We start from the raw sequence: 23,675 nt of genomic DNA, 5'->3' as shown, positions 1-23,675 counted from the left end.
TGACAAACACTGTAGGCACTTCGCTGGTTCTACAGGCTTACCCTTTGGGAGAGAGGTGGGATCCTGGCCAAACCCTGTAACTAGAAGGGCCTAAGAGTCAAATGTGTCAACACAATGTGAAACAATCTGCATTCTCAGATTGATGGCTGCAGGGACAACTAGTGGGAGTCATAAATCCTACGATTCAAGCTAGATTAAGGTAATTGTGATTAAAAATAATGGAAATGTATCAGTTTCAACCTTACTTATGAGATACTATCACAATGAGGTTCACCATTTCAGCCCCTTCTTTATCATAAAGTCCACACATTTCAAGACCATACGTTAGGCACTATGTAGTGCACTGCCAACATTTCTGTGTGAAATGGAAAAACTGCCTTCCCATCAGCCACCAGGTTTATAATAATTTGCATCATGTTGTGTGTCTCTGGTTCTTGGGCACCCGGATCATATGTGGTGCACAAATCAAGAGCCCATAGGTTTCAAACTACCAGGCTGGGTTGTCATATGTCCACTTGGGATGTATGTCTGCAACGCAAGCCATCACCCAATATTTACAAGGTTTGGCATTACATTGCGGATCTTTACCATGTATTTTTGTGAATACATATAGTACAGTTTTAGAGTGGTGTTCCCCACTTCTTTTTTGCATGTATCACACATTATTATATCTATCTATATATATATAGATAGATAGATAGATAGATAGATAGATAGATAGATAGATAGATAGATAGATAGAGATATATATTCTTCACAAACGCCATTCTTCTTGCTGAACACTTGAGGATGGGCGCCTCCTACGTGCAAATGGCATGGACGTTAATTATAACGAACCAAAAAGGCTCCACTTTAGAGCCAAAAGGAGCACTTTACGGATTCCCAGTCGCACTTATTTCACCCAGCATGACGCGTTTCGACTGCTTGCCTTTTTCAAATGCCGGTAAAAAAAGAAACACTCAATCCCAAGTGCTTTAAATAGTTTATCCTTCATTGTTCTTGTCACTGTACTCATAAGTAAAAAGGGACTAAAATGTCTCCATAAATCACGTAGTTAACAGTGCCGCCATAATGAGATGTGTTATCCAATATTTCAAAGTCCCAGTCTCTCTTGAGTAGGTTAAATACCAGAGTGGTGCTGGGCACATTGCTGTTCTAATCATCACTTGCGCACTTTTAACTTTTGATCCTTCATGTTGATTATAAATAGTAAAGCATGCAAGTGTCTCTTGGTAAATTACATAAGATGAACCATTACATCCAGCCATCTCTTTGCCCACATCATTTTCTCTCCATACCTGAAAGCGACAGTTTGGTAACTGGCGCAAAAAAATGTTGTCATGTCCTGAATAAACAGCAGGCATTTAGGAGTTTTCCGGGCTATGGCAGTTCTAGCAATACATTTAAATATATAATTTATATACACACAGACACCAATCCAATTTATACCTATCATAGAATCCTAAAATAATCCTTAATTGTAACACCACCTCCCTTCAGCTCTACCCACACCTAAACCACTATTTAAAAATAATATAAAAATTGTATTATGAAAAACAAAAAAACGTGCTTGCATGGTAAAGTACTGTGTGGTAAATGTACAAATTGTTACCTTCATGGTAAAGGATCTGTGGTTAAGGTTGATTCCCATCCACTTGAAGCCATCAAATGCACATGGAGTCTCCAATTCATAAAGATCTCCCACACAAGAAACGCATGCACTGGGCTATACTGTTCTCTTATTTAGAAGGCCACTCTCACAAGCATATGCAGGCAACAAATGGGGTTCTCGGATGCACAAACTGAAGACATCCCAGTCCTCTTCAGTCACTCCTATTGCAATGACACACACTGCAATCAACCTAGGAGACAGCAGTCAGTGAGAAATGCACTCAGGAGTGTGGGATTCGCTCATTCAGATGAGCAGGCCTGAGCCTTGCTCCACACAAAGGAACTCAAGGATTTGTTCATCTTCCATCCATCTAGCGAGATACTAGAATTGTGTGGAGGCTGGAACTTGATCGAGAGGCACCGGCTGACTTGGGACATTCCCGACCACGCGAATAACAAGTTAATTCAGTTCGTGAAAGAAGAAAAGTGTGCTTGTTACTGGGATATTTAGAATGAAGTATGTAAGGCAAAGTGCCAGCATTATCCGAGAGAGGGCATCCCATTCAAAAACAGGCACTGGGAGTTCTAACGTGTTTTTTTTATATTTGCCAGATTATCATTCAAACATTAATTCAGAGCTTAATGTTATCTATTTCTGTGCTCTGCAATTTCAATTTGAAAGGTCTCAAAAATGTTGTCTTGTGAAGGATCTCCCAGCACCACAGTCCACATCAAATAGCTTTCAAAGCTGACCTTAGACACTTTCTGCAGAGGACTATTTCAGGCCCACGTTCCAGCATGATGTTTAGGGGTGAAAATTGTGGTTTGTCCTACCGACATCGAAGAATGGTTGACCGGGTGACAGGTGGGCAAACATGCTATTTGTGTGTGCCCTTCTTATGTACAGGAACTAATATGGCCTTCTTGCCCGCTGTAGCTGACTTTACCAGCCATTAAAAGCCCACTCCAGCCTTAAAAGCCTGAGCCGGAGGCAAGGGCTTTTAACAAGGGAGCAGGACTTTAATGCCAGTATAGCTCTGCTACGGAGGGCTACAAGACTATCAGACATTCTGCCACTAGAGGGCAGAATGTTCTAATAAGTACAACAAATGCCTCACGGAGCTCGAGGGCATAGAAATCCCCTCAGGCTCCGTGAGGCCTTCAATCGACCACATTGGAATGTTGAAGCTGTGGGCTTCTACCCGCCATTAGAACCCGGAAAAATCCATAGCTTTCAATGGTGCTTCCAACATTCCAATGTTCTTATGTAAATTTTTCAAACAAATGTTTCACATCAAACTTCGGTAATTGATGACTTAAACATCATATGAGGATGATTCAGTGACCCAGTGCCATAAAGGTTCACTACATGCTGCATCTGCCAAAACTGCTCTACCCCAAAAACTTGGCCAGTTGAGAGCTAAGAGAGTGTGGAATTAGCTATATGTATGATAAATGAAATTCCAGAGTCCAGTGAAGCTCCTTGATACAGTACTCTAGCAGTAACCATCATTCTTCGTGGTCAAAACATCGGTTTATGGCACCGGCCACTCATTCTTGAACGGTACAACTTAGAGACCTTGCTGGCTTCATCTGCATTAATGTTTTCGAGAACCAGCTGAACAGGCCTGTTCTTCATTCTGGTGCTGGCCAAGGGCTAATAGAGGTGTGCTAATGTGTACATGATTACAATTAAGACATTCCACTGTGGAACAGACATAATTGGACTTTGCTCTGGCCGCATTTGACGTTTAAGTGAGCTGCTTGGACTAGAAAGTACAAATATTTAACCTCTTTGATTGGCAAAGTCAGGCTTTAGACCTCGAGTTCAACCTATTTCATTTCAGATTAAGTCTGCATCACAGAATTAGCTTAGACAATTAGCGTGAATCAAATCAAATGCTGGAAGTACTTTCATTATCATTCAACATGTCGGCCAAAGGAGCAGCCTTCAGGAAGGCAATCGCCTGGAGATTATTCTGTACCTGGAAACAGTGACTAAATAGGCAAAAGCGAAGAAGCAAATTAGGGATACCCTTTAGGAGGTGACCCAAAGAAGAGTCCTCTCACCCAATCTTAGGTCATCAAAAATCACCACCATTAGCGCTTCGGAAATCTCCTTTTGTTTGCTGGTGTCTAGCTGGGTTGTGAAACCTATTGTAAAATCATTGAGTATACACAGCCCCCTTACAGAACAGCTATAGCCCTTGACAACAAATCAAAATAAATAAGTGCGGAATAACAGTATGAAAATACAAATGTGTAAAATAACACCCGCCCACTTTCCACCCCTTAACAACATAGGGTAAAACTCATAATTACTCTTTTTCCAGGTGATGGCCGGCTTGGGCGCCCCAGAAACCTCGCAGGTTAATGCCGCCGTCATCCCATCAGTGACTGTAGCATCCACGGGGGGCCGGGTGAAGGTGGGCGGCAGATCTACGGAGGATAAAATGAAATCAATAAACATGCTCATTGAATTAGTCTATCAGGGAGATCTGGGGACGAGCTTCCCTGTAAGTGCCTCGCGTCTGTCCGATCAGGGCTGATGGGGGGGGGGGGGGAGATGCACTGTGTGGCAACACAAAATGAAAACCTTTCAGCGAGACCTGAACCCATTACCGCTCGCTTCCCGCGAATCATCTCACGTGCAAAGCAAGAGGCGCTTTCCGGGGCAGACGGCTCGCGCCAGCGGGAGGAGCTACGTCGGCTTTCGGAAATAATGAGGCCATTTTTCACCCTTCATTAGGAAAGGCCACATCTATTAAATGTTCGTTTTTAGAACGCGCGGCACTCGTTTACTTAAAGCATTCAAGGCAAAAATAAAAATGCACACAAACTTCTGAATGGCTCGTATTTTAAGATTCCGCAGTGGGGGAGGCCGCCTTGTAGTCAAGGCGTCTTGAAGAATGCGAGTAAATTACAGCATAAAGGGACATAATTAGGAACATTTCAAGGCATCACGCGGGACAACAAAGGCGCTGTTGATTGTGCCGGGGAGGACGGATGAAAGAAAGTATGAGGAGTCCAGGTCTGAAGGCAGAAGCTGCAGCAGTCACCTTGGCAGTGCCCTCCTCACACAACGAGGAGACAGGGGCGGGTAGAGCATTCACAAGCACGAGAGAAGGTTTGTGGGTGCTTAGAGGCTTGCCCGAAGCGCCCTATCAGCAGAACAAGGGGAGCCCGATGATCACTGGAGACCTGGGGCATGTAAAACAAACAGTGCTCCCCTAAACTCAATTAGAACAATGGTTGAACCCAATGGCTTATTTACGTTTCGACACATTGTGAGAAAAAGTGGGTGGTCGTGCAAAACATGCTCTGTACTCTTATTAATGATACACAAAAGTGATAAAACGCAATCAACACGTGCGGCAAATAGACAAGAGCACAACCGCCTTCAATGCAGTGAACAAAATACATAGTTAATAAAGTGGGCAACGTTTCGATCCCTGCAGGAATAATGGGAACTATCAGCAGAACTCAAGGAGTATGGGGAGCCCGAGAGAGAGGCGATAAAACAATCACAATGAACTCTGCTATGACAAACAAGTCAATACATTGTGGGTCCCAAAGAAGCCCAATGTGTGGAGTTAATGATTGGTGGAACAGAGGAAGGAGCTCTTAGCACAAACTCTGATAGATTGTGACAGGCCCTGCCACTTGGACATCTGATTCCTCAAGAGCAGGTAGGTCAGCTATATTCACCCCAGCTACCTTGTTCTTCACAGTAACAGCGATCCTTATGCCACTGAGCAGAGGCATATCTTGGCCGGTAAGATGGGAAGAGGCAGGGTTTTTTTTTGGCGGGGGGGGGGGGGTACGAGGCAGTAGAAAGAGAAGTTAGTGTGGACTGGTAGGGGTACTTAAAACACAAGTTTTCAAACTAACCTAGTTAAAAATCCAGGGAGAAATCCGACAGACCCCTCACCATGCCCAAATGAAAGCACCTGTATCCAACTTCGTGCTAAAGAATACATTTTTGTAGGAGGGGTGTACCATCATAAAAACCCCTCCCTGAAGCTATGCCCCAGCCAGTATGGTCCTGTCACAAGCTATCAGCTTGTTGGGATGGAAACGGCTATCAGCATAAGCAGTCTTTACTTTTCAATTCGTTTGCATCTAAACCAATTCTGCTGCCACAACAAGCAGTCCTTACATTTTTGAGAGTAAACTTATAAAAAGTGGCGCATCATGTCATGATGCGCCACTTTTTTGCACTGCACTGAGCCCCCTAACGCCACCATGTGTGCACCGTATTTATGATACGCCGCACCATGGCGCAAGTTAGGGAACTAATGTAAAAAATGTTGACCCTAGTTTGGCGCTTTGCAGGATTAGTACCAAAAATATTGACGCTGATCCTGCAAAGTGAAAGGAGGCCCACTGAAAACAATGGTAGTCTCATTTTAACACCTGCCTTAGGCAGGCATTAAAAATGACGCAGTGGAATCTTGTTGATTACACTGCGCCATTTTTCTGGGCCTCCGAATGCCGGAACGCCCCCTTGTATACATTATGCCTGGCGCAGGCAAAATGTGGCACAAGGGGTTACAAAGTGGCGCAACGCACGCAATGCAGCACTTTGTAATTATGGAGCAGCATTTTTGCCAACCTAACGCCACATTTGCGTAAAAAAATGATGCTAATGTGGCTTAAGGCCCTTCTTAAATCTGGTGTTTTTGGACCCGAACCAAATCTGAAATCATCCCGAACGGTTCTCAGTTTTTAGTACCTCTGCGTTTGTACTAACTCCTTCTTTGCCACAAACATGCATCTTCTGTGATTCTTTTCGGCATTAAAGAATTGAGACATTACCATAAATGGTCCCCTTTATAGGCATATATATCCCCAATCACTTTTCTGGAACTTTTAGATCTGTCTGCTACTTTTGACACCGTGCATCACTTTGTGTTGCTTCAATCTCTTCCTTAGTGGCAGTGCCTGAGCAGTTTCTGCCCCTCCTTTTATATTCCACAGGACTCCACATTATATTCTTTCTTCTCCTGGTCTTCAAGGTCCAGTGATGGTCCCTGGCTTGGTTATCTACAACTTTAGCGCCTCATTTAGAGTTTAGTAAGCAGGACATTCTGTCACAGACATGTCGACTATCCCATCCACCTCATTACAATTGAAGCATGGCCTATGTCACTTTTACTAGGACAGACAGGATATCCCTCATGGTTTGGAGAACTATCCCATCTGATAAGATCTAAATAAGGCCCTTAGTCTATCTTATATGAAATATTTGAAAAGTGTGTGTTTTTTTCGTTCATGCATTTTTTGAAAAATAGAGTGAGACTGTGGCAACATCAGCCAGGACACAGAACAACAGAGGTGTCACAAGTTGTACACAGGCATTTGCTACTGAGTAAAGAACGTCCTGACACACACTGTATAGCTGCGCCTGCAGCGTTCATCAGGACCAGAACTCCGCCGAGGCTTCCACGGTGTGGCATGAAACAAATCACTCTGTGCATGGTGTCATGATGAGGATTTTTCAAAAAGACAAGTGTGCATAGGCATAATTTTTTTTTAAAAGTAGGTTAGGCCCTGGAGCTTACAAGATTTGAAGTGTCAAGCTTGAGCTGACGATTATTTCGGATTCACAGTACATCTGGATTAAATAAAAAGACAATGAGTTATACACGAAGTACCAACGTGCACAGAGGAGAATGCGCATTACCCTGGGGGGAATGTGTAGTAACATTTGATGAAGATGTTTCTCAGCTCAGACATTTAACATATCGGTCTATGGATTAGATGAACCATTCGTGTAGATTTTCGTACCCCACAGAGACATGTTCCAGCTCACTACTGATGTTTTAAATGCTGGGTAGAGATATAAAGTGACTTTTATGATTTCTATTTAGGGTACAACATTTCAGCTGTCGCGCAGTGCTGTGGAGAGTTAATGCAAAGATAAAGGCAAAGAGCAGAGAGAAGAGTATTGGCTGATCCAATGTTAGGGCAGGGATCGCAAAAAAGACCATGAAGGCATAAGGATCAAGGCATTGTAAGCTCCACCTCACAGAACGCGCCACCGCAGTTTCAGGGATGATGGGTAAGTGTTAGAATGGATGCCCGGATGTACAGGAATAACTTTTGGCAACTGACCAGCTAGGAGGGAATAACTGGGTATGCACAGCCACCTATTGTAGGATTGTTTCTGCAGCTAGGCGGAATTAGCAAAAGAGGCAGTTTTCAAGTATTCTTCCGAAGGGTTGGAAGTTGTTTTCCAGTCTGAGAAGGACGGACAGGAAATTCCAGAGGACAGATAGTTGTGCATGGAGATATTCGGTACAGAAAGGATTCAGTTTGGCTGGGTGAAGGGATCGTTAATTCATGAAGGTAGGCTTAAAGTTCTGAGTAGACGTTGAAGACCCTCGACAGTGAGGTTGCAGTTTGGCCATCAAGGGACTTATGGACTGTACAAATGGCCGTAATATGTGTGCACTATTGTAATAGCTTCGAAAGAATTGCCTGGAAGGTGGGTTGATAAGATCATGCCGTCTTGACTCAATAGAGCTGCATGATTTTGTGCCCAAAACAGCCTATCCGCTATGTTCACAGGGAAGTCTATGTACAGACCTTCAGGTGGCGTGATCCCACAGTAAAGAGCAAGGGACATATTTGGAGAAGTAAACTTTGTAACAGACGCATGTAGTGAGAAGCAACCTTAGTGAAAGAGTTAACTTGGAAGATGAAAGACAGATCTTCATCAGATTGGGAGACCCATTCTGTATTTTTGGAGCTGATTTGGGTGGCGAGACCGTTGAGTCTGACTAGGCAAGAAAAAGGAATAATTTACCCAATTAGAACAAACAAATTCCCACAAAAGAGTGTTCCCTAACCATTAAGCAGACCTCTTTTTGGGAATCAGACTAAACAATCACTCTCTAAATCTTCAAACTCCTTTCTACCTCTTCCTCTGTCAACTTTCCTGAAGTAGACAGTGTCTATTTTTACCCATTAATACTTTCCTAATTAGCTCTGCAATATCAATTTGACTATTTAATAAAGTAATCCTCCTGCATATTAAAACTATCACTTCAGAATTTAATTCACTAGTAATTATCTGGTGTTAAAAGAATGTAAGTTAATTATACTGTAATTAAATAATACGAAATAATGTAAGTGTTTCTGTAGATGAACAAACACAAGTGAGGTATATTAGATTGTTGAAGTAGCTATGTTGCTTAATGGTTATATGCAAGACTTTGGATAGAGGTCTTCACCTGAAGAAGTACGATTTTGTTTTCTGTGAAGACGCAATGTCAACCAAAAAGCAGAAAACAGAATTTGAAAAACAAATCAAGATCGATTGCCTTATGGAGAATGCACATTCCTTGGTTACTACAGCTAAACATGGCCCCTACTTGTACTTTACCCTGCAAAATCTGGATCACTTCCCCCCTTGGGCCCTGCATGCCGCTACTGAACTCAGTAAATCAATTTCCTGTACTCTTCTTTCCGCCACTACAAAAAAGGAGTTTGTTCCTGGCATTCTTTAGCATTACTTTAAAGCAGGTATTCTCTAATGTGGCTTTTGAACCTCTTGCAAATGCAGGTGTATCATGTAGTAACAGCAATCAAATCAAATCAAATCAAAAACATTTATAAAGCGCGCTACTCACCCGTGAGGGTCTCAAGGCGCTAGGGGGAGGGGGATACTGCTGCTCGAAGAGCCAGGTCTTGAGTTTCCTCGGAATGCGAGGTGGGTCACAGTCTTTCTGGTGTTGGCGGGGATCCAACGGAAGATCTTTCGGAGCATGCGGAGGGTGAGGAAGCAGGAGGATGATACGGCGTTGACTTGTTTGGTCATGGTGAGAAGAGGGTCCAGGATGAATCCGAGGTTGCGTGCGTGGTCTGAGGGGGTTGGTGCGGTGCCAAGGGCCGTGGGCCACCAGGAGTCGTCCCATGCGGACGGGGTGTTTCCGAGGATGAGGACTTCCGTTTTGTCTGAGTTCAGTTTCAGACGGCTGAGTTTCATCCATTCTGCGACGTCTTTCATTTCATCTTGCAGGTTGGTCTTGGCGCTGGTGGGGTCCTTGGTGAGGGAAAGTATCAGCGGAGTGTCGTCGGCGTAGGAGGTGATGTTGATGTTGTGTTTGTGTACGATGTCGGCGAGGGGGCTCATGTAGACATTGAAGAGAGTCGGGCTGAGCGAGGATCCTTGAGGGACGCCGCAGATGATCTCGGTGGGGTCTGAGCGGAACGGTGGGAGGTAGACTCTTTGGGAGCGGTTGGAGAGGAAGGAGGAGATCCAGTCCAGGGCCTGACCTTGGATACCAGTGGAGCGGAGGCGGGATATTAGGGTTCGGTGGCAGAAGGTGTTGAAGGCAGCCGAGAGGTCGAGGAGGATGAGGGCGTCTGTTTCTCCGTTGTCCATCAGACTTCTGATGTCGTCTGTGACTGAGATGAGGGCGGTTTCTGTGCTGTGATTGGCTCGGAATCCGGACTGAGAGGGGTCGAGTAGGTTGTTGTCTTCAAGGAAGTTGGTAAGTTGCTTGTTGACGGTCTTCTCTATGACTTTGGCAGGGAAGGGGAGGAGCGAGATGGGGCGGAAGTTCTTCAGGTCGCTGGGGTCTGCCGTAGGTTTCTTCAGTAGGGCGTTGACTTCTGCGTGATTCCAGCTCTCGGGGAAGGTGGCAGAAGCAAACGAGCTGTTGATGATGGTCTGGAGATGCGGGGCGATGATGTCGCCAGCTTTGTTGAAGATGATGTGTGGGCAGGGGTCCGAGGGGGCACCAGAGTGGATGGAGTTCATGGTAGCTTTGGTCTCTTCCGTGCTGATGTGAGTCCAGGCGTTGAGGGTGATGGCTGGGGTTGTAGGTTCTGTGGTGGTTGGCTAGGTCTGGTGTCCGAAGCTGTCGTGTAGGTCGGTGATCTTACGATGGAAGAAGGTGGCGAGGGAGTTGCAGAGGGCGTGATGGCGTTGGGATTGGAGAGCTCTTTGACAATGTTGAAGAGTTCTTTGCTGTTGTGAGTGTTCTTTTCCAGTCTGTCTGTGAAGGAAGTTCTTTTGGTGGCGCGGATCAGATGGTGGTGTTTGCAGGTGGCGTTTGTGAGGGCAGACATGTTTTCTGCGGTGTGGTCCTTGCGCCAGGCTTTCTCGAGGGTGCAGCAGTTTTTTTTAGATTCCTTGAGGGTGTCTGTGAACCAAAGAGGTTTCCTGGTGTTGGTCTGTCTTGGGAGGCGTCTGAGGGGTGCGAGGTTGTCTGCGCAGTTGGTGATCCAATGCGTGAGGCGGAAGGCTGCGTCGTTGGGGTCGGTGGAGAAAGTGGGTTGGTTGTCGCTGAGAGTGGAGAGAAGCTGTTCCGCGGGGATTTTGTTCCAATGTCTGCGTGGGATGGATTGTGTGCGGAGGTGGCGAGTCTCGCGTCGGAAGGTGAAGTGGACACATCTGGGGTCGGTCCAGTGTATTACGGAGGAGTGGCTGAAGGATACGTGGTTGCTGGCAGAGAAGATGGGGTTGAGCGTGTGTCTGGCGATGTGGGTGGGGGTGTTCACCAGTTGCTTGAGACCGAGGTTGGCGAGCAGGGCGGTGGTGTTGGGGTCGTTGTTCTGTTCCAGGTGGAAGTTGAGGTCACGAGGAGGATGTAGTCCGGCGAGGCAAGGGAGATGAAGTCAGTGATAGAGTCGCTGAAGAGGGTGCGTGGTCCAGGGGGTCTGTAGATGAGAGTTCCTCTGAGGGTGGTCCTGGGGTCGGTGTGGATCTGGAAGTGCAGGTGTTCGGCGGCGAGGGGGGTGTCTTCGGTGGAGGTGGTGACGTTGATGGAGTCCTTGAAGACGATGGCGATTCCTCCACCGACCTGGTTGGTGCGGTCTCTCCTGGAGATCTTGTAGCCGTCGGGGATGGCTATGGCGATGTCGGGGGCCGAAGAGGCGTTCATCCAGGTCTCAGTGATGAAGGCGACGTCCGGTGCGGTGGAGTCCAGGAGGTCCCATAGTTCAATGGCGTGCTTGTGGACGGATCGTGCGTTGATCAGGATGCATTTGAGGTGGTTGTTGGTGCGTGGGCTGGCGGGAGGGGTGGTTACGCGGTGGAGGGTGAGTTTGCAGGAGAGGCATGCAAAGGGTCCATGGGTGCGTTTAGGGTTGGCTTGGAAGCAGGTACGGGAGCGCCCCAGGTTGAGGGCGTGGAGGGTTTTGGGGTCGTAGCGGTGCTGAGGGGTTTGGGAGTGCTGGGGGCCAGGGGTCGTGGCGCTGGGCGCGGTCCAGGCACGGATGGGTGCAGATGGGCTTGCCTTTGGCGCGCCAGCGGCGCGGCCGCACAGCGGCCGCCATAAGAGGGAGGAGGGGTCAGCTGGGGGCGGGCGACGATTGGGAGCAGAGGGGCGGGGCCGAGCAGGAGGTGGCGGAGGGAAAGCGGAGGGTGGGGGGGTCAGGTAGAGGGGAGGGGAGAAAAGATAGGGGAGGGGGGATTACAGAGGGGAGGGGAGTCAGGAAGAACAGAAGAGTCAAGAAGAAGAGTAAAGAGGAAGAGGAGAGAAGAGTCAAGAGAGAAGAGAGAAGAGTCAAGAAGAAGAGGAGAAGAGTCAAGAAGAAGAGGAGAAGAGTCCAGAAGAAGAAGAGTAAAGAAGAAGAGGAGAGACCTGAGAAGCAGAGGGGAAGCGTCCAGAAGATGAGGAGAGGCAACAGAGGAAGAAAAGGAACACGCAGAGAAAAAATACAGAAGAGGAGAAGAACACAGATGAAGAAAGAAGAACGAACACGCAGGTCGGGGTGCAGAGGAGAAAGAAGAACACAGATGAAGAACACAGATGAAGAAAGAAGAAAAGAACACGCAGGTCGGGGTGCAGAGGAGAAAGAAGAACACAGATGAAGAACACAGATGAAGAAAGAAGAAAAGAAGAAAAGAACAGGCAGGTTGGGGTGCAGAGGAGAAAGAAGAACACAGATGAAGAACACAGATGAAGAAAGAAGAAAAGAACACGCAGGTCGGGTGCAGAGGAGAAAGAAGAACACAGATGAAGAACACAGATGAAGAAAAAAGAAAGAACACGCAGGTCGGGTGCAGAGGAGAAAGAAGAACACAGATGAAGAGCAAAGCAGGAAGAGAACGCGGTGAGGAAGAGGAGAAATGAAGAACACAGAAGAAGAACACAGATGAAGAAAGAAGAAAAGAACACGCAGGTCGGGGTGCAGAGGAGAAAGAAGAACACAGATGAAGAACACAGATGAAGAAAGAAGAGAGAACACGCAGCAAGTGGGCTGCAGAAGAGGAGCAGAGAGCGAAGGGAAATGGACAGCAGAGGTGCAGAGAGAGGTTGGAGGAGAGAGCGGAAGGCAGAAGACAGAAGTACAGGAAAAAGGAGAGGTGAGTAGTGCGGGGCTGGGCGAGGGGCTGGGCGGGGGGAGTACTTACTGTTTTAGCAGGTCTTGCTGGGAGGTGCCAGGAGCCTGGGCTGGTGGAGCAGCAGGGGGAGCGACCTACCCTCGGGTCAAGGGTCGCTGACTCTGCCGCGCAGCGGGCGCCATAAGAGGGAGGAGGGGGGAGGAGGAGTCAGCTGGGTGCGGGGGGCAGGAGGGGGGGGGCGACGAATGGGAGCGGGGGGCGGGGCCAAGCAGGAGGTGGCGGCGGGAAAGCGGAGGGTGGGGGGGTCAGGTAGAGAGGAGGGGAGAAAAGATAGGGGAGGGGGGATTACAGAGGAGGAGGGGAGTCAGGAAGAACAGAAGAGAGAAGAGTCAAGAAGAAGAGTAAAGAAGAAGAGGAGTGAAGAGTCAAGAAGAAGAGGAGAAGAGTCAAGAAGAAGAGGAGAAGAGTCCAGAAGAAGAAGGCTAAAGAAGAAGAGGAGAGACCTGAGAAGCAGAGGGGAAGCGCCCAGAAGATGAGGAGAGGCCACAGAGGAAGAAAAGGAACACGCAGAGAAAAAATACAGAAGAGGAGAAGAACACAGATGAAGAAAGAAGAACGAACACGCAGGTCGGGGTGCAGAGGAGAAAGAAGAACACAGATGAAGAACACAGATGCAAATCATATGAAAAATAAATGCCTTCTTATAGGTTCCATCAGCTACTGGGGGAAGGTCTAACATTTGTTTAAACCAGAATGGTTGGATCTAAATCATGGCATGCCACGCTTCAGTATAATTTGCAGATAATTTAGGTTTCCTAGGAAAGTCCCTCAAAGGTACTTCTCAATCCTGTTTCATTGGTGACTGCTAAAGAATTAATGAATATTATTTTTCGCAAACGTAATTTTCAGCATCTCTTAGATCATACAGAACTTCATACAATCTCTTTTACTTATCTGTTTGGGACATCGGCAAGATGTTCTACATCAACATCTGAGTGCCAAGGAAGAACAAGTCACCAAGAAATTTCACCCAAACGTTGACGGTAAAACTATACTGAAAGTAGCATATCCAAGCAGTTTGTACCTTTGAATATTTTTGTGAACATAACCAGGGTTTTCTACCACCCTGGAGACTGCCAACAGGTTTGATTAATTAAGTTTAGCCAACCAAGGCACACGTGGGTCAGACTGACCACAGGGGTAACTCAGGGTCAACGTTTTGCACTTAGAAGTAGTGTAACTTAGCCAGTATTGCTATCAGCATTTGCACCATTAAATGTTCAGTGTAGCTCCCCACTTAATTAAATTCATCTTAAATTCCTCTGTGGATTCTTCACATGCATTCCAGTTGCACGGATCTAAGTCCCAACCCATCTTGTATCTAACTGGAACTGAATACAATGACAAACAGGCTTCTTGTCAGATTCACAAGAGTAAAAGAGTACTTTTATTTGGATTCCTGTGCTATTACACCACAATATTCCAAGCACCAGTTCGCGGGTGTTGTCATTGGTGATGGGAATGAAATTGCCTCCTTTAAACAAGCATTGGACAGACCAATAACTCTCACCTTTACAATGTAAGTGCTAAACAACAGTGTGTAATGTACTGCTTACATAAATAAATAAATGTAAAAAATAAATAAAATTGCCTTCGGTGTACCACAATGCTTTCGTATATACCAAAGGCCATCTTGGGATGCTTTTTGTTACATCAACTTCATAGTTGTCAGAAAGGTATGGGATGGGTCAGAGAAAGGAGGGAATGGAGACATTCTGATAGGAGGATTGTTTTATAATAAAAAAACTAAAATAACTTATGCATACACCTATGCACATGACAACTGGCAAATGTTTTTTTGTTTGAGAAAACACGATTTAAATGAAGCAAGTGTAATGGCACAATGCTTTTTCTAAAACAAAAAAACATTCCACTATGGTTGTCAGAGCATGTGCATGCATCATGAAGTAACAGGATATGCACACATGGCATACCATAGGCCATTTTAGCATTTTATTTTTAAGTTTAGCTTACCATTCGAAGATGGTAAGAGAAACCATATTAAAAGAACCTGCTCTGGAGCTCAAAAGTAAAATATTGAGTTACCTCTTAAAAAATATCTTCTTTTTTTAAGTGGCAACTGTAGATGTGTGGTGAGGCAACAGACAATTGGAGATGGGATGGAGGAGCGTGTGTGGGAGTGGAAGAAGCAGATGGGGCACATGGGAGCGCAATGAAAGTCACCCACCTACGGATGATAAAAAGAAAAAAGAAATCAGCATGAGCCGGGGCTATTACAGTATAAGCAGACAGGCAGGAAGGAGGGCAATTTAAAATGTGTGCTCCCCTGGAGTGATAAAATGGTAGAAAAAAACTAGGTTCCTGATGTCAACTGTGGTAGGATAAAACTAATTGAGTCAAAAGGATGGTAAAGAGAAAATGCACTAGCAGCAGGAAATGTGGAGGAAAGCCATAGACTCAGGAGCATGTAACTGAGATAGACATTAAAGCCAACCAATCATGAGCATGGGGCTGACCCGAAGCCCACTTTGTGCACTGCAAGAGTGGTCTGGAGGCCAGACCTACAAATAAATCCCACTTCATTCTATGTATGCTCCGCTTCTACCCCAATAGCTAAATATAAAGTCTATCAGTTACTAACACTGTCAGCTCAATGCTATATCATGAAAATTGGTTAATGCTGATGATTGACAAGAAGTATCAGAATCACATTTAAAATGACTTTCCCTTAATACTGTATCTCGCTCTCTCGCATGTCTTATTCATGGGAGCAATATTTTAAGAGGAGAAATGTGGAACCAGCAGAAGCACAAGCTGTGTCACAACCTATTTCAGAGGCAGAAAACTGCAATCCTTAAGGTATGTGAAGTCAACCACGAGGCCACTCTACATATTTGTAGGAAGGATACATGGCTCTCAATAGCTGCGTCCCCGTGAAACATGCATGAATGCCCTCTCTGTTAGAGGCCTTGTGGAATGGAAAACAAGTGGTGATGCAACGTAATATGCATTTGGCATGCCAAGGCTTAGAAGCGTGTCTGGCTTTGACACATTTTCAATAATAAGCGACAAAGATATCTCAAAACATCCCTGATCTCTGGAAAGAACGAAAGGGCTCATCGCCCATCAAGGTTGTGAGGGCTATTCAGTCCTATACAAGAGAAGTTACAGACAGTAGATCAACAGATGAAAATAAGAAGGAAACTTTGGAATAAACCGAGCGTGAACCTGGAAAGCAGCTTCCCTTAGAAAGTGTGCGTAGAAATGGTGACTGATTGTCCTGGTTTCTCAAAATTTCAATGCACATTGCATATGACTCAGCTTGCTGTCACATCAGCATGGAAACGTGAGTGCTTGTTAGCTAACTGCATTGTCTCCAGGGGTCGAAATGGACGGGATCCGAGGGGCACGACGTGCCCCCTACTTTTTTAATTTATGAAAAACCATTACCCTACTTTTTTTTGAAAAGACAATAGTCCCGAGGCAGATCCGATATTAAATGCTTTAGCTTAAGTACCAATCAGGGAACGGCCTGTGCCGTGAATGCGAAGGCGGGCAGCTAAACAATTAATAAGCCATCTTGCCAGGGCCCCTGCTTGCCTGAAAGAAGTGCAAATGTGCACAACGGGGCAATCTGCAACTGCAAAGGGTGCTTTAGAGTCAGTACCAAATTGATGGAATCACTTCAAGCTTTGGAATGACAACGATTTACTCTTTTTGAGTGGTCTGGTAAGCGAGTTGCCAGCCTAGCTGTGAAGTGTATGCTTTTAAGGGACAGCTATATAAAAAAAATGCATTAAGTACAGTCTTGGTGTTAATAAAATCTATATTTTGGAAGCACCATTGTATCTTTTTTGCACACTCTGTAGCACTCTAGCTGTGTGTAATGCAAGTTTAAGATAATGACTTACATATTCACAGTGCTTTCTATCACAGACAGGCAACTTGTAGTACTAAAAATACACAAATCACTATTCTCTACTGCACTAACCAAGATTTAAGTCTGTCTATCTCTGGTTACTCTCAGACCTCTGCAGAGCATTAACTGACAGATGCTTCATAATGTACAGTAGTGCATTTGCCACGGATTGGCTTAATTTTGTTATTATCTCTCATTTAGGCTGTGCACTTTTATCTGTAGCTGCCTGATGGGTGAAAGACCATAATAGGTTATTCTTTAGCCACACCTTTGACCCAGCCACCTCGCTCACTGATCCCACCCCCATTGCAAGTAGTATCACAGTTTCCATCATTTATTTTTATCCACTTGGACTGCTAATTGTGTCAGAGGCGTACAGTGTATAAGGAACACCTGGTGACCTTCTGAAAGCAGCTCAACATCATCCTTTGTGTTCCTCCTCACCATTCTAATCTCCTGCCCTCCCCACCTAGTATCAGTGATGTCCCTCTTTCCTCCCTTTTATCATTTGTTTTGTAGTTTCAGTCTCACATGCTACTAACCAGTGTGGAGAAGGAAACAAACACAGTGACTATGCATCCAACACACCAGCAACAATCTGCCACAGTGCAATTCCACACTCACACTTCACAAAACAAAAACCAAGCAAAAAAACACAGTGCTTAATTTGAGCCAGAGATTGCCGTTGGGGGGCACCAGCACTTATTTTTGAGGGGCGGCACTTATTTTTCTGCATCAGGCAATGACTGTGAGCAAAAGACACATGTGGGAAAGACGGAGGAAAGAAAGACGGAAAAGCATCACAAAGGGAGAAAGCGGAAAGCTGCAGGAGTGAGCTGAAGGGGCATGGAGTGGCTGTAAATGAATTGGAGAGGCCCAAGATGGCGTTAGGATTACGCTGCCTCAGTATTCTGTCCTCGCACATTTAATTGCAGCAGCTGAGAGTTTCAGATGAGAGCTTTGGGCACCGGATTGTGTGGGAGGAAGTAATCAGTGGTAAGAAAAATGAAAAACAGGGTTAGGGTGCAATGAAGGAGATACAGGCATAGTTAAAAAGAAAAGAAATATTGACAAAGAATTCAAGCAGGACGTGGATAAACGCCCTGGAGAATCTATGGGGTGGGGAAATGACAGCAAGAGGACTGCGGTATGAGAGGGACAGCAACACAAGGGCGAGAGATTAAGAAAGCACATGTACTCCCATGGACTACTAAAGGCAAAAGAAAAAAGTTGATCCCTGAATGTGAACACTGGAAGGATACAAGTCATCTAAGCAAAAAGACAGTAATGAAGTTATGCTCCATTGAAGTTACTAACTCAAGAGAAGCACACAAAGGCATCTAAAATGAAGTAAGCATATCAGAGTGACAAGAAAGTCAACCAATCGTAGGCATTGGGCTAGCCAACAGTCCACTATAACTACTAGTATTGGTTTTGTTGGCTTCTACAACAGTTAGCTGAAAGCATTCTGTAGGCGAGACCTAAACTTTAAACGGAGAAGAAGCGAGGGTTGAAATATGGGAGGACGCACAAGTGAGGAATACGCAACCAGGAGGACACAGCATAGCGTAAGCAACAGTGGTCTTTCTGCGGTGTATTTTCCTAGTTTGTAGAAAAGGGGGGAGGGCCTGCTGACTGATCTTCATTAAAAAGAGGAAAATAAAGAGAAACAGTTTTTAAATGGGGAAATTAGGCAATACATTTCCTGTCACAGTATCCCCTACATAGGTTACACAGGTTCTGCCTAACCCTGGCTAAATACCTTTGGAACCCGCTGTACAATTTGGCTTGAGGGGTATTTGCTTCGTTTTTTATTACAATTCATGTGACTAAGGATAGGCCAAAGCAGAGATTAACTAGATGAAAAGCCTGACCTTGATCTGAGGCCCAAGCCGGAGAACGCACTGGGTGTTCTTTACTCATTTACTGTTTTACTCACTTGTCACATCGAGGTAGGTGTCTGCCTGGATCTCCCCTGCTTCGTTTCTGGCCACGCACTGGAAGATGCCGGAGTCACTGGGCTGCAGTCCCTGGATCTGTAACCCAGTGCTCCCCACCACTCTGTAACGTGGGGTTTTAAGTGCACTGATGGGGGTGGAATCCTTATACCATTCCAGAGTAGGGACCGGAACACCTGTGGAGTAATGAGGTACATGTTTCAATCCTTACAAATATTTTAACTCATCCATTTAAGAATCTAGGATAGAGGAGGCGAGAGACGCATTAATATGATCATTCCTATTAATATATGTAGATTCCAAGGTATGAAAGAACGACACGTACATGTATTTGGGTATCTGGGGTGTAGCGTTAATAGCGCTTGTTTTGACACATGCCTTCTTTAATTAATTACAGTTCATAATCTGATGAAGACAGAAGCTGGCTGATTTAAATTACAGTCAAAAATGCAAATAATGTTCTAAGCATTGCGGCTCACAATGGAACGCCAAACTTAAAATTCAAACTTCAAACCAAGGCAAACCACAACCTGTTGAAAGAGGGGCTACTAATTAGTAGCTTATTTTGGCTCTATTTGCATGTGTTAATGGTTATATGTTAGTGATGCAACTGGTCTTTCAAAGAAGCAACTAAAGAAGCAGATATTTAAAACAAGCAATGTGGATCCTTCAAACTTTTGCATGAGATGTTTATCGCATCAATAAGTGTTTACCTAATAAGGAAATATTGCTGTACAATCCACGCTCCACGTCCTCTCCCTCTTAATAACTTGAGTGGTCTAAAGGTTTTGTCATTCTTTGCACCTAAACTGGTGCAAAAAACACCCACAGTGATCTGTGCAACCATAATTTAGCAGAAAACTCAATACTTTCTGCTTTCCCATTGGAATGATGGCAATTTTAGTGCAAAGGTAATGCACTGTAGTCTTAAAGCTCTGTTTTTGATGTTTTGCCAATCGTTTTTTTATTTACTAGATAAACTGTTATCTAAAGTGAGCACACTTGCCTTAAATATCCTGGGTTTTAGACCAAGTAAAGGAGGGGCGTCCAACATGGGCGCAAGAAAGCTAGATCCATGCCAGGTTTTCAGGGCAACCACTCAGTGTAGGGGCCGAAGGTTTCTCTTATGGGCCTGCCAAGCACCACACTTGCCAATGTCTAAAGCTTGATTCCATTCTTGCATCTTTTTTCCTCTACCCTACACTTCCTGACTCTTTAGCTCATTCTTGCAGGTTATTTCCAACCTCCCTTCCAATCTTTCAATTCCGTCAAAGATTGCTGCCTTTCTCCCTTAAATACGATCAGGACCTGAAGCTGAACAATAAGTCCAGGTCCTCAAAAATGAGTGCTGGTGCCCACCACCTGCATGAAACCAATCATACAAATTAGTCTCTGCACTTCCTATGTAAATAAGGTTTATTTAGATGTGCTTCATGCAAATGTATCTTATGTGGATATGTTGAAATTATAGCACGGTCTTGCTCTACTGCACGTACCTGGGGCACTCTCAGTGAAATATTGCAAGAAAATACAGTGTTCATCTACAAGAAACTATATCTGCGATGGAAAAATCCTCCCTCATAGGTCGTGGCGAATTCCCAGGGACCTGTAACGTGCACTGTATGAAAGGATTCATTGATTTCCTCCTAGTTAAAGAAACTGACCTTTGCAGGGTCTCTGACACTTGTATCAAGGTAAGAGATTGTTGTAAAACGAATGGTGTCATTAGCAATCCCAATCCAGTGCACTGCACTGGAGTTTACCTGATCTATCCTGAGCCTGTCAGCAGCAGGGAGGGAGCCGGGGGGCTCGGTGGGCCCTGCAGGCCTCTCTCAGCCACATTCCATGCTTCCATGCCTTTGTTATAACATTATTTTTACATTCCCCCTCACCCTAGAGAAAGCATTAGTGCGTGGATCCCTTTTCTCTGTCTACCGTGACTTTACTTTAGGCATGTATAATGCATCTATGGTGCAGGGGATGAATGAGCGCTATACAATTTTAAAATGGATAAATAAATAAAAACGGCATGGATAGCATCCAGTACGCGAGCGTACAGCATCAAAGTGAATTGCAATGTGTTTAATTATGTAGAGGAGTAAACAAAGCCTACAATGGGGCTTCACAGCTGCCACTTAAAAAATCAAAAATGAACTTAAAAGAAAAGCACTAAATGGGTTGGTAAAAAGCCCCTTCTTTGATAGGCCTGATGTTTTGGTTAATTGTTCCAATTCTTTTTAGAGTCTAATATTTATGTAAGACAGGGCACGTCTATCAGGTATATACTGATAGATCGGCCTGGGGGCCTACACCCTAAAGTGATTTTTGTTACATTTACATCTGGATAGATTTTATGTAATTGTTATTTCCAGGTGTATTGCTGGTGATTTACAACTGCCAAGGATATGCCTCTACCATAAATGTGTAATTGACTTGAGAGCAATAAGAAAGGAGGTAGTCAGCCAAAGAAGATGCAGAGTAATAAAAGTTTAGCATAAATCATTAATCCCTAGGTGCGCAGTCGCAGTCCTGCGTTAGTTAGGGAGGTAATAAGTACTCAGTAAATACCAAAAATGCAGAGTACAGTTTTACTGAGTGGGATTATTACCTTCCAATGCAAGATTTCATCTTGGATTGGGCGATAACGAAGTTTCCCACATGTTTTTCCCAGGTCCAAGATATGAAACTTGGAACAGTATGCTCTTTCCTGGCACAGATTCTGCCAGATATTACCAGGTGAAATGTGTGTGCGAGAAAGTAGTTTGCTAATTTTGCACAATTGGGACACTGATTCAGGCATGCACTCATGCTAATCTCGGCATTGGGTTTCTGACGGTCCTCATAACCTGCTAGTGCTGCCAAAAGGGCACTGATTCTCATCTAACCAGTGACCAAGCAGTGTGAGCATGGGATTAGGAGGAAAGGACCGAGGTGACTGGCCACTGGGTACTAGAGATGGCTGAAACATAGGAAAGGTGATTGGAGGCTGCTTTCACAGTCTAACAACTGGTAGTAGCCCAGGGTAGCACTCCAAGCCTTTGTTTTTTGCCCACCATGCCACTTCAGTTTGGACCCAGCCATATGCAAATGAGTCATGAGCCTGCTCCTCATGGGAACAGTTTAGCCCGAATTGTCAAGCCAGGTCTTCCCTGAAACAGAACACAAGCAACCCAGGAACAGTTTTGCCCTAGAGATGGGCTCAACGTTCAGGTACTGCTTGGTTCCTGTGACATAGTGAGCACAGGACCCTCATCTGGGCATACCCATGCCACTTAGGGCGGTATGTGAAACATTCAAAAGGTGATGGGTGGCTGCTTGCAATGAGTCTAGACTGATTTGGGTATGGCTGGTTCAAAACTGAGGTAATATGGTGGGCAAACAAACAATGGGTTGGAGTGCTACCCCGAGCAGTTATCAGTGGTCAGACTTATTAGAAGCAACCCACCATCACCTTTTGTGGGTTACTAGAGATGACTGTGCATGCCTGGGAATCACCAAAGTTCATACTGTTTATTCTAGGTAACATGCCATCTAGAGAGGTATGATGTAAGCCCTGGCTCTAATAATGCGTTATATGTGCAGTATCTAGTGTGCATTTAAGTTCTTCTGGCTTGTGAAACCGCCTGATTTCTATCCGCCACATCACAAACCTTTTTACCTCTCCAAAAGAACTGATGAAGATAAAGGTGTGAATGGTTATGAATCTCATATTGCATCGTATGAGATTTATAACAGAATCAAAAGCACCGATTGAGGTAGTGCCTACACTGATTTTATTGCTAGGTGTATTTACTAGGAAACATGTAGGGTGATGAATTTATCTAAAAATATTATTTGGAAGATTCTGTAACCAGACAGCAGTTAGACTCTGAGACAACATAGGATTTATGTGCTAAAATGGGAGGCTTGTGTGATGGTCAGTGTCTCCATGCTAGATTATTCAGTATTTTGGCTACCTTTATACTTTTTACAATTCATGATTATTCTCCCCCCTCAAAATAGCCTTGTGTATGTTGCCAAAGGAAACAAAACACTCCTTTGAGGCCCACCGCCTTTGGCTTACATCGCTCCGTGCTCAATGTCAACTCTGACAAGCCCTCAAGCACATTACCCGATCCGTTTCAGTAGCCAGATCACGAACCCCCACTCCCTCTTCTTTTATGTCCAGGCTTGCCTATCACCTTTACCTACTCTCTTAACACAGGTGCCTAGCCAGCCTATCCTGAAGTCAGCAGTAGACATATCACCAGCAAAAACACTGCAGACACTTCTACCTCTGTAAAATCCTGTCCAGCCTCCCCATGTACCTTCCTCTCTAAGTATCTGAAATGACGGTCCTCACTACTCACAACCTTCTGGAGACCGTAGTACTTGGTGCTCTGATTCAATCGCAACAAACATCTATCATGTGTCTAACTTCATAGCCTCTTCCCATTATAGCCATTTCTCTCTCTTCCTGCTTCTTGAGCTCTCCGCTGCTTCGGGACTCTTGATCACTACATCCTGCTGTCCACAATACCCTATCTTATCAATTATCTGGCTTTGGTCCCACCTCTCTGGACAATCCTTCGCTGTAGCTTGACTCTACTCATTGTCCATACAGTCACCTCTACCAGTCGACGTCCCAAAAGTCTCATTCCTAAGCACTCCATTCTTGGTTCCTACCTTATATCTCAGCCAAATCATTACTTCCTTCATCTTTCCCATCATCTCTATGCTAAGAAACACCTACGACGTTCCTATTCCCTCATGTACTCTGCCATTAGAAGCAGAACTTTAAGTATTCCTCCTCCATTTACGTCACTGTCTCATTCTCACCCTATTCCCGCCCCTAATCAGACCTTCACGTCATCTGCCAGAAACC

The 23,675-nt window shown here is 45.0% G+C and overlaps 1 protein-coding gene across 1 annotated transcript in view; it reads right to left on the bottom strand.

Moving 5' to 3' along the window:
* The window catches only part of SDK1 (sidekick cell adhesion molecule 1), a 2,061,301-nt gene that overhangs the window by 699,622 nt on the left and 1,338,004 nt on the right, over positions 1 to 23,675 (bottom strand). The window contains exons 9-10 of the mRNA XM_069209963.1: positions 18,793 to 18,987; positions 3,934 to 4,050 (exon numbers count right to left, since the gene is read on the bottom strand). Coding sequence (XP_069066064.1) covers positions 3,934 to 4,050; positions 18,793 to 18,987 — 312 coding nt within the window. The remainder of the gene's footprint in view (positions 1 to 3,933; positions 4,051 to 18,792; positions 18,988 to 23,675) is intronic.

The sequence above is a fragment of the Pleurodeles waltl genome, chromosome 10 (genome assembly GCF_031143425.1).
Source record: "Pleurodeles waltl isolate 20211129_DDA chromosome 10, aPleWal1.hap1.20221129, whole genome shotgun sequence".
In the NCBI taxonomy this organism is placed as follows: Eukaryota; Metazoa; Chordata; class Amphibia; order Caudata; family Salamandridae; genus Pleurodeles; species Pleurodeles waltl.
The sequence above is the reverse complement of the archived record's forward strand: the minus strand, read 5'-3'. Positions and strand labels throughout refer to the sequence as shown.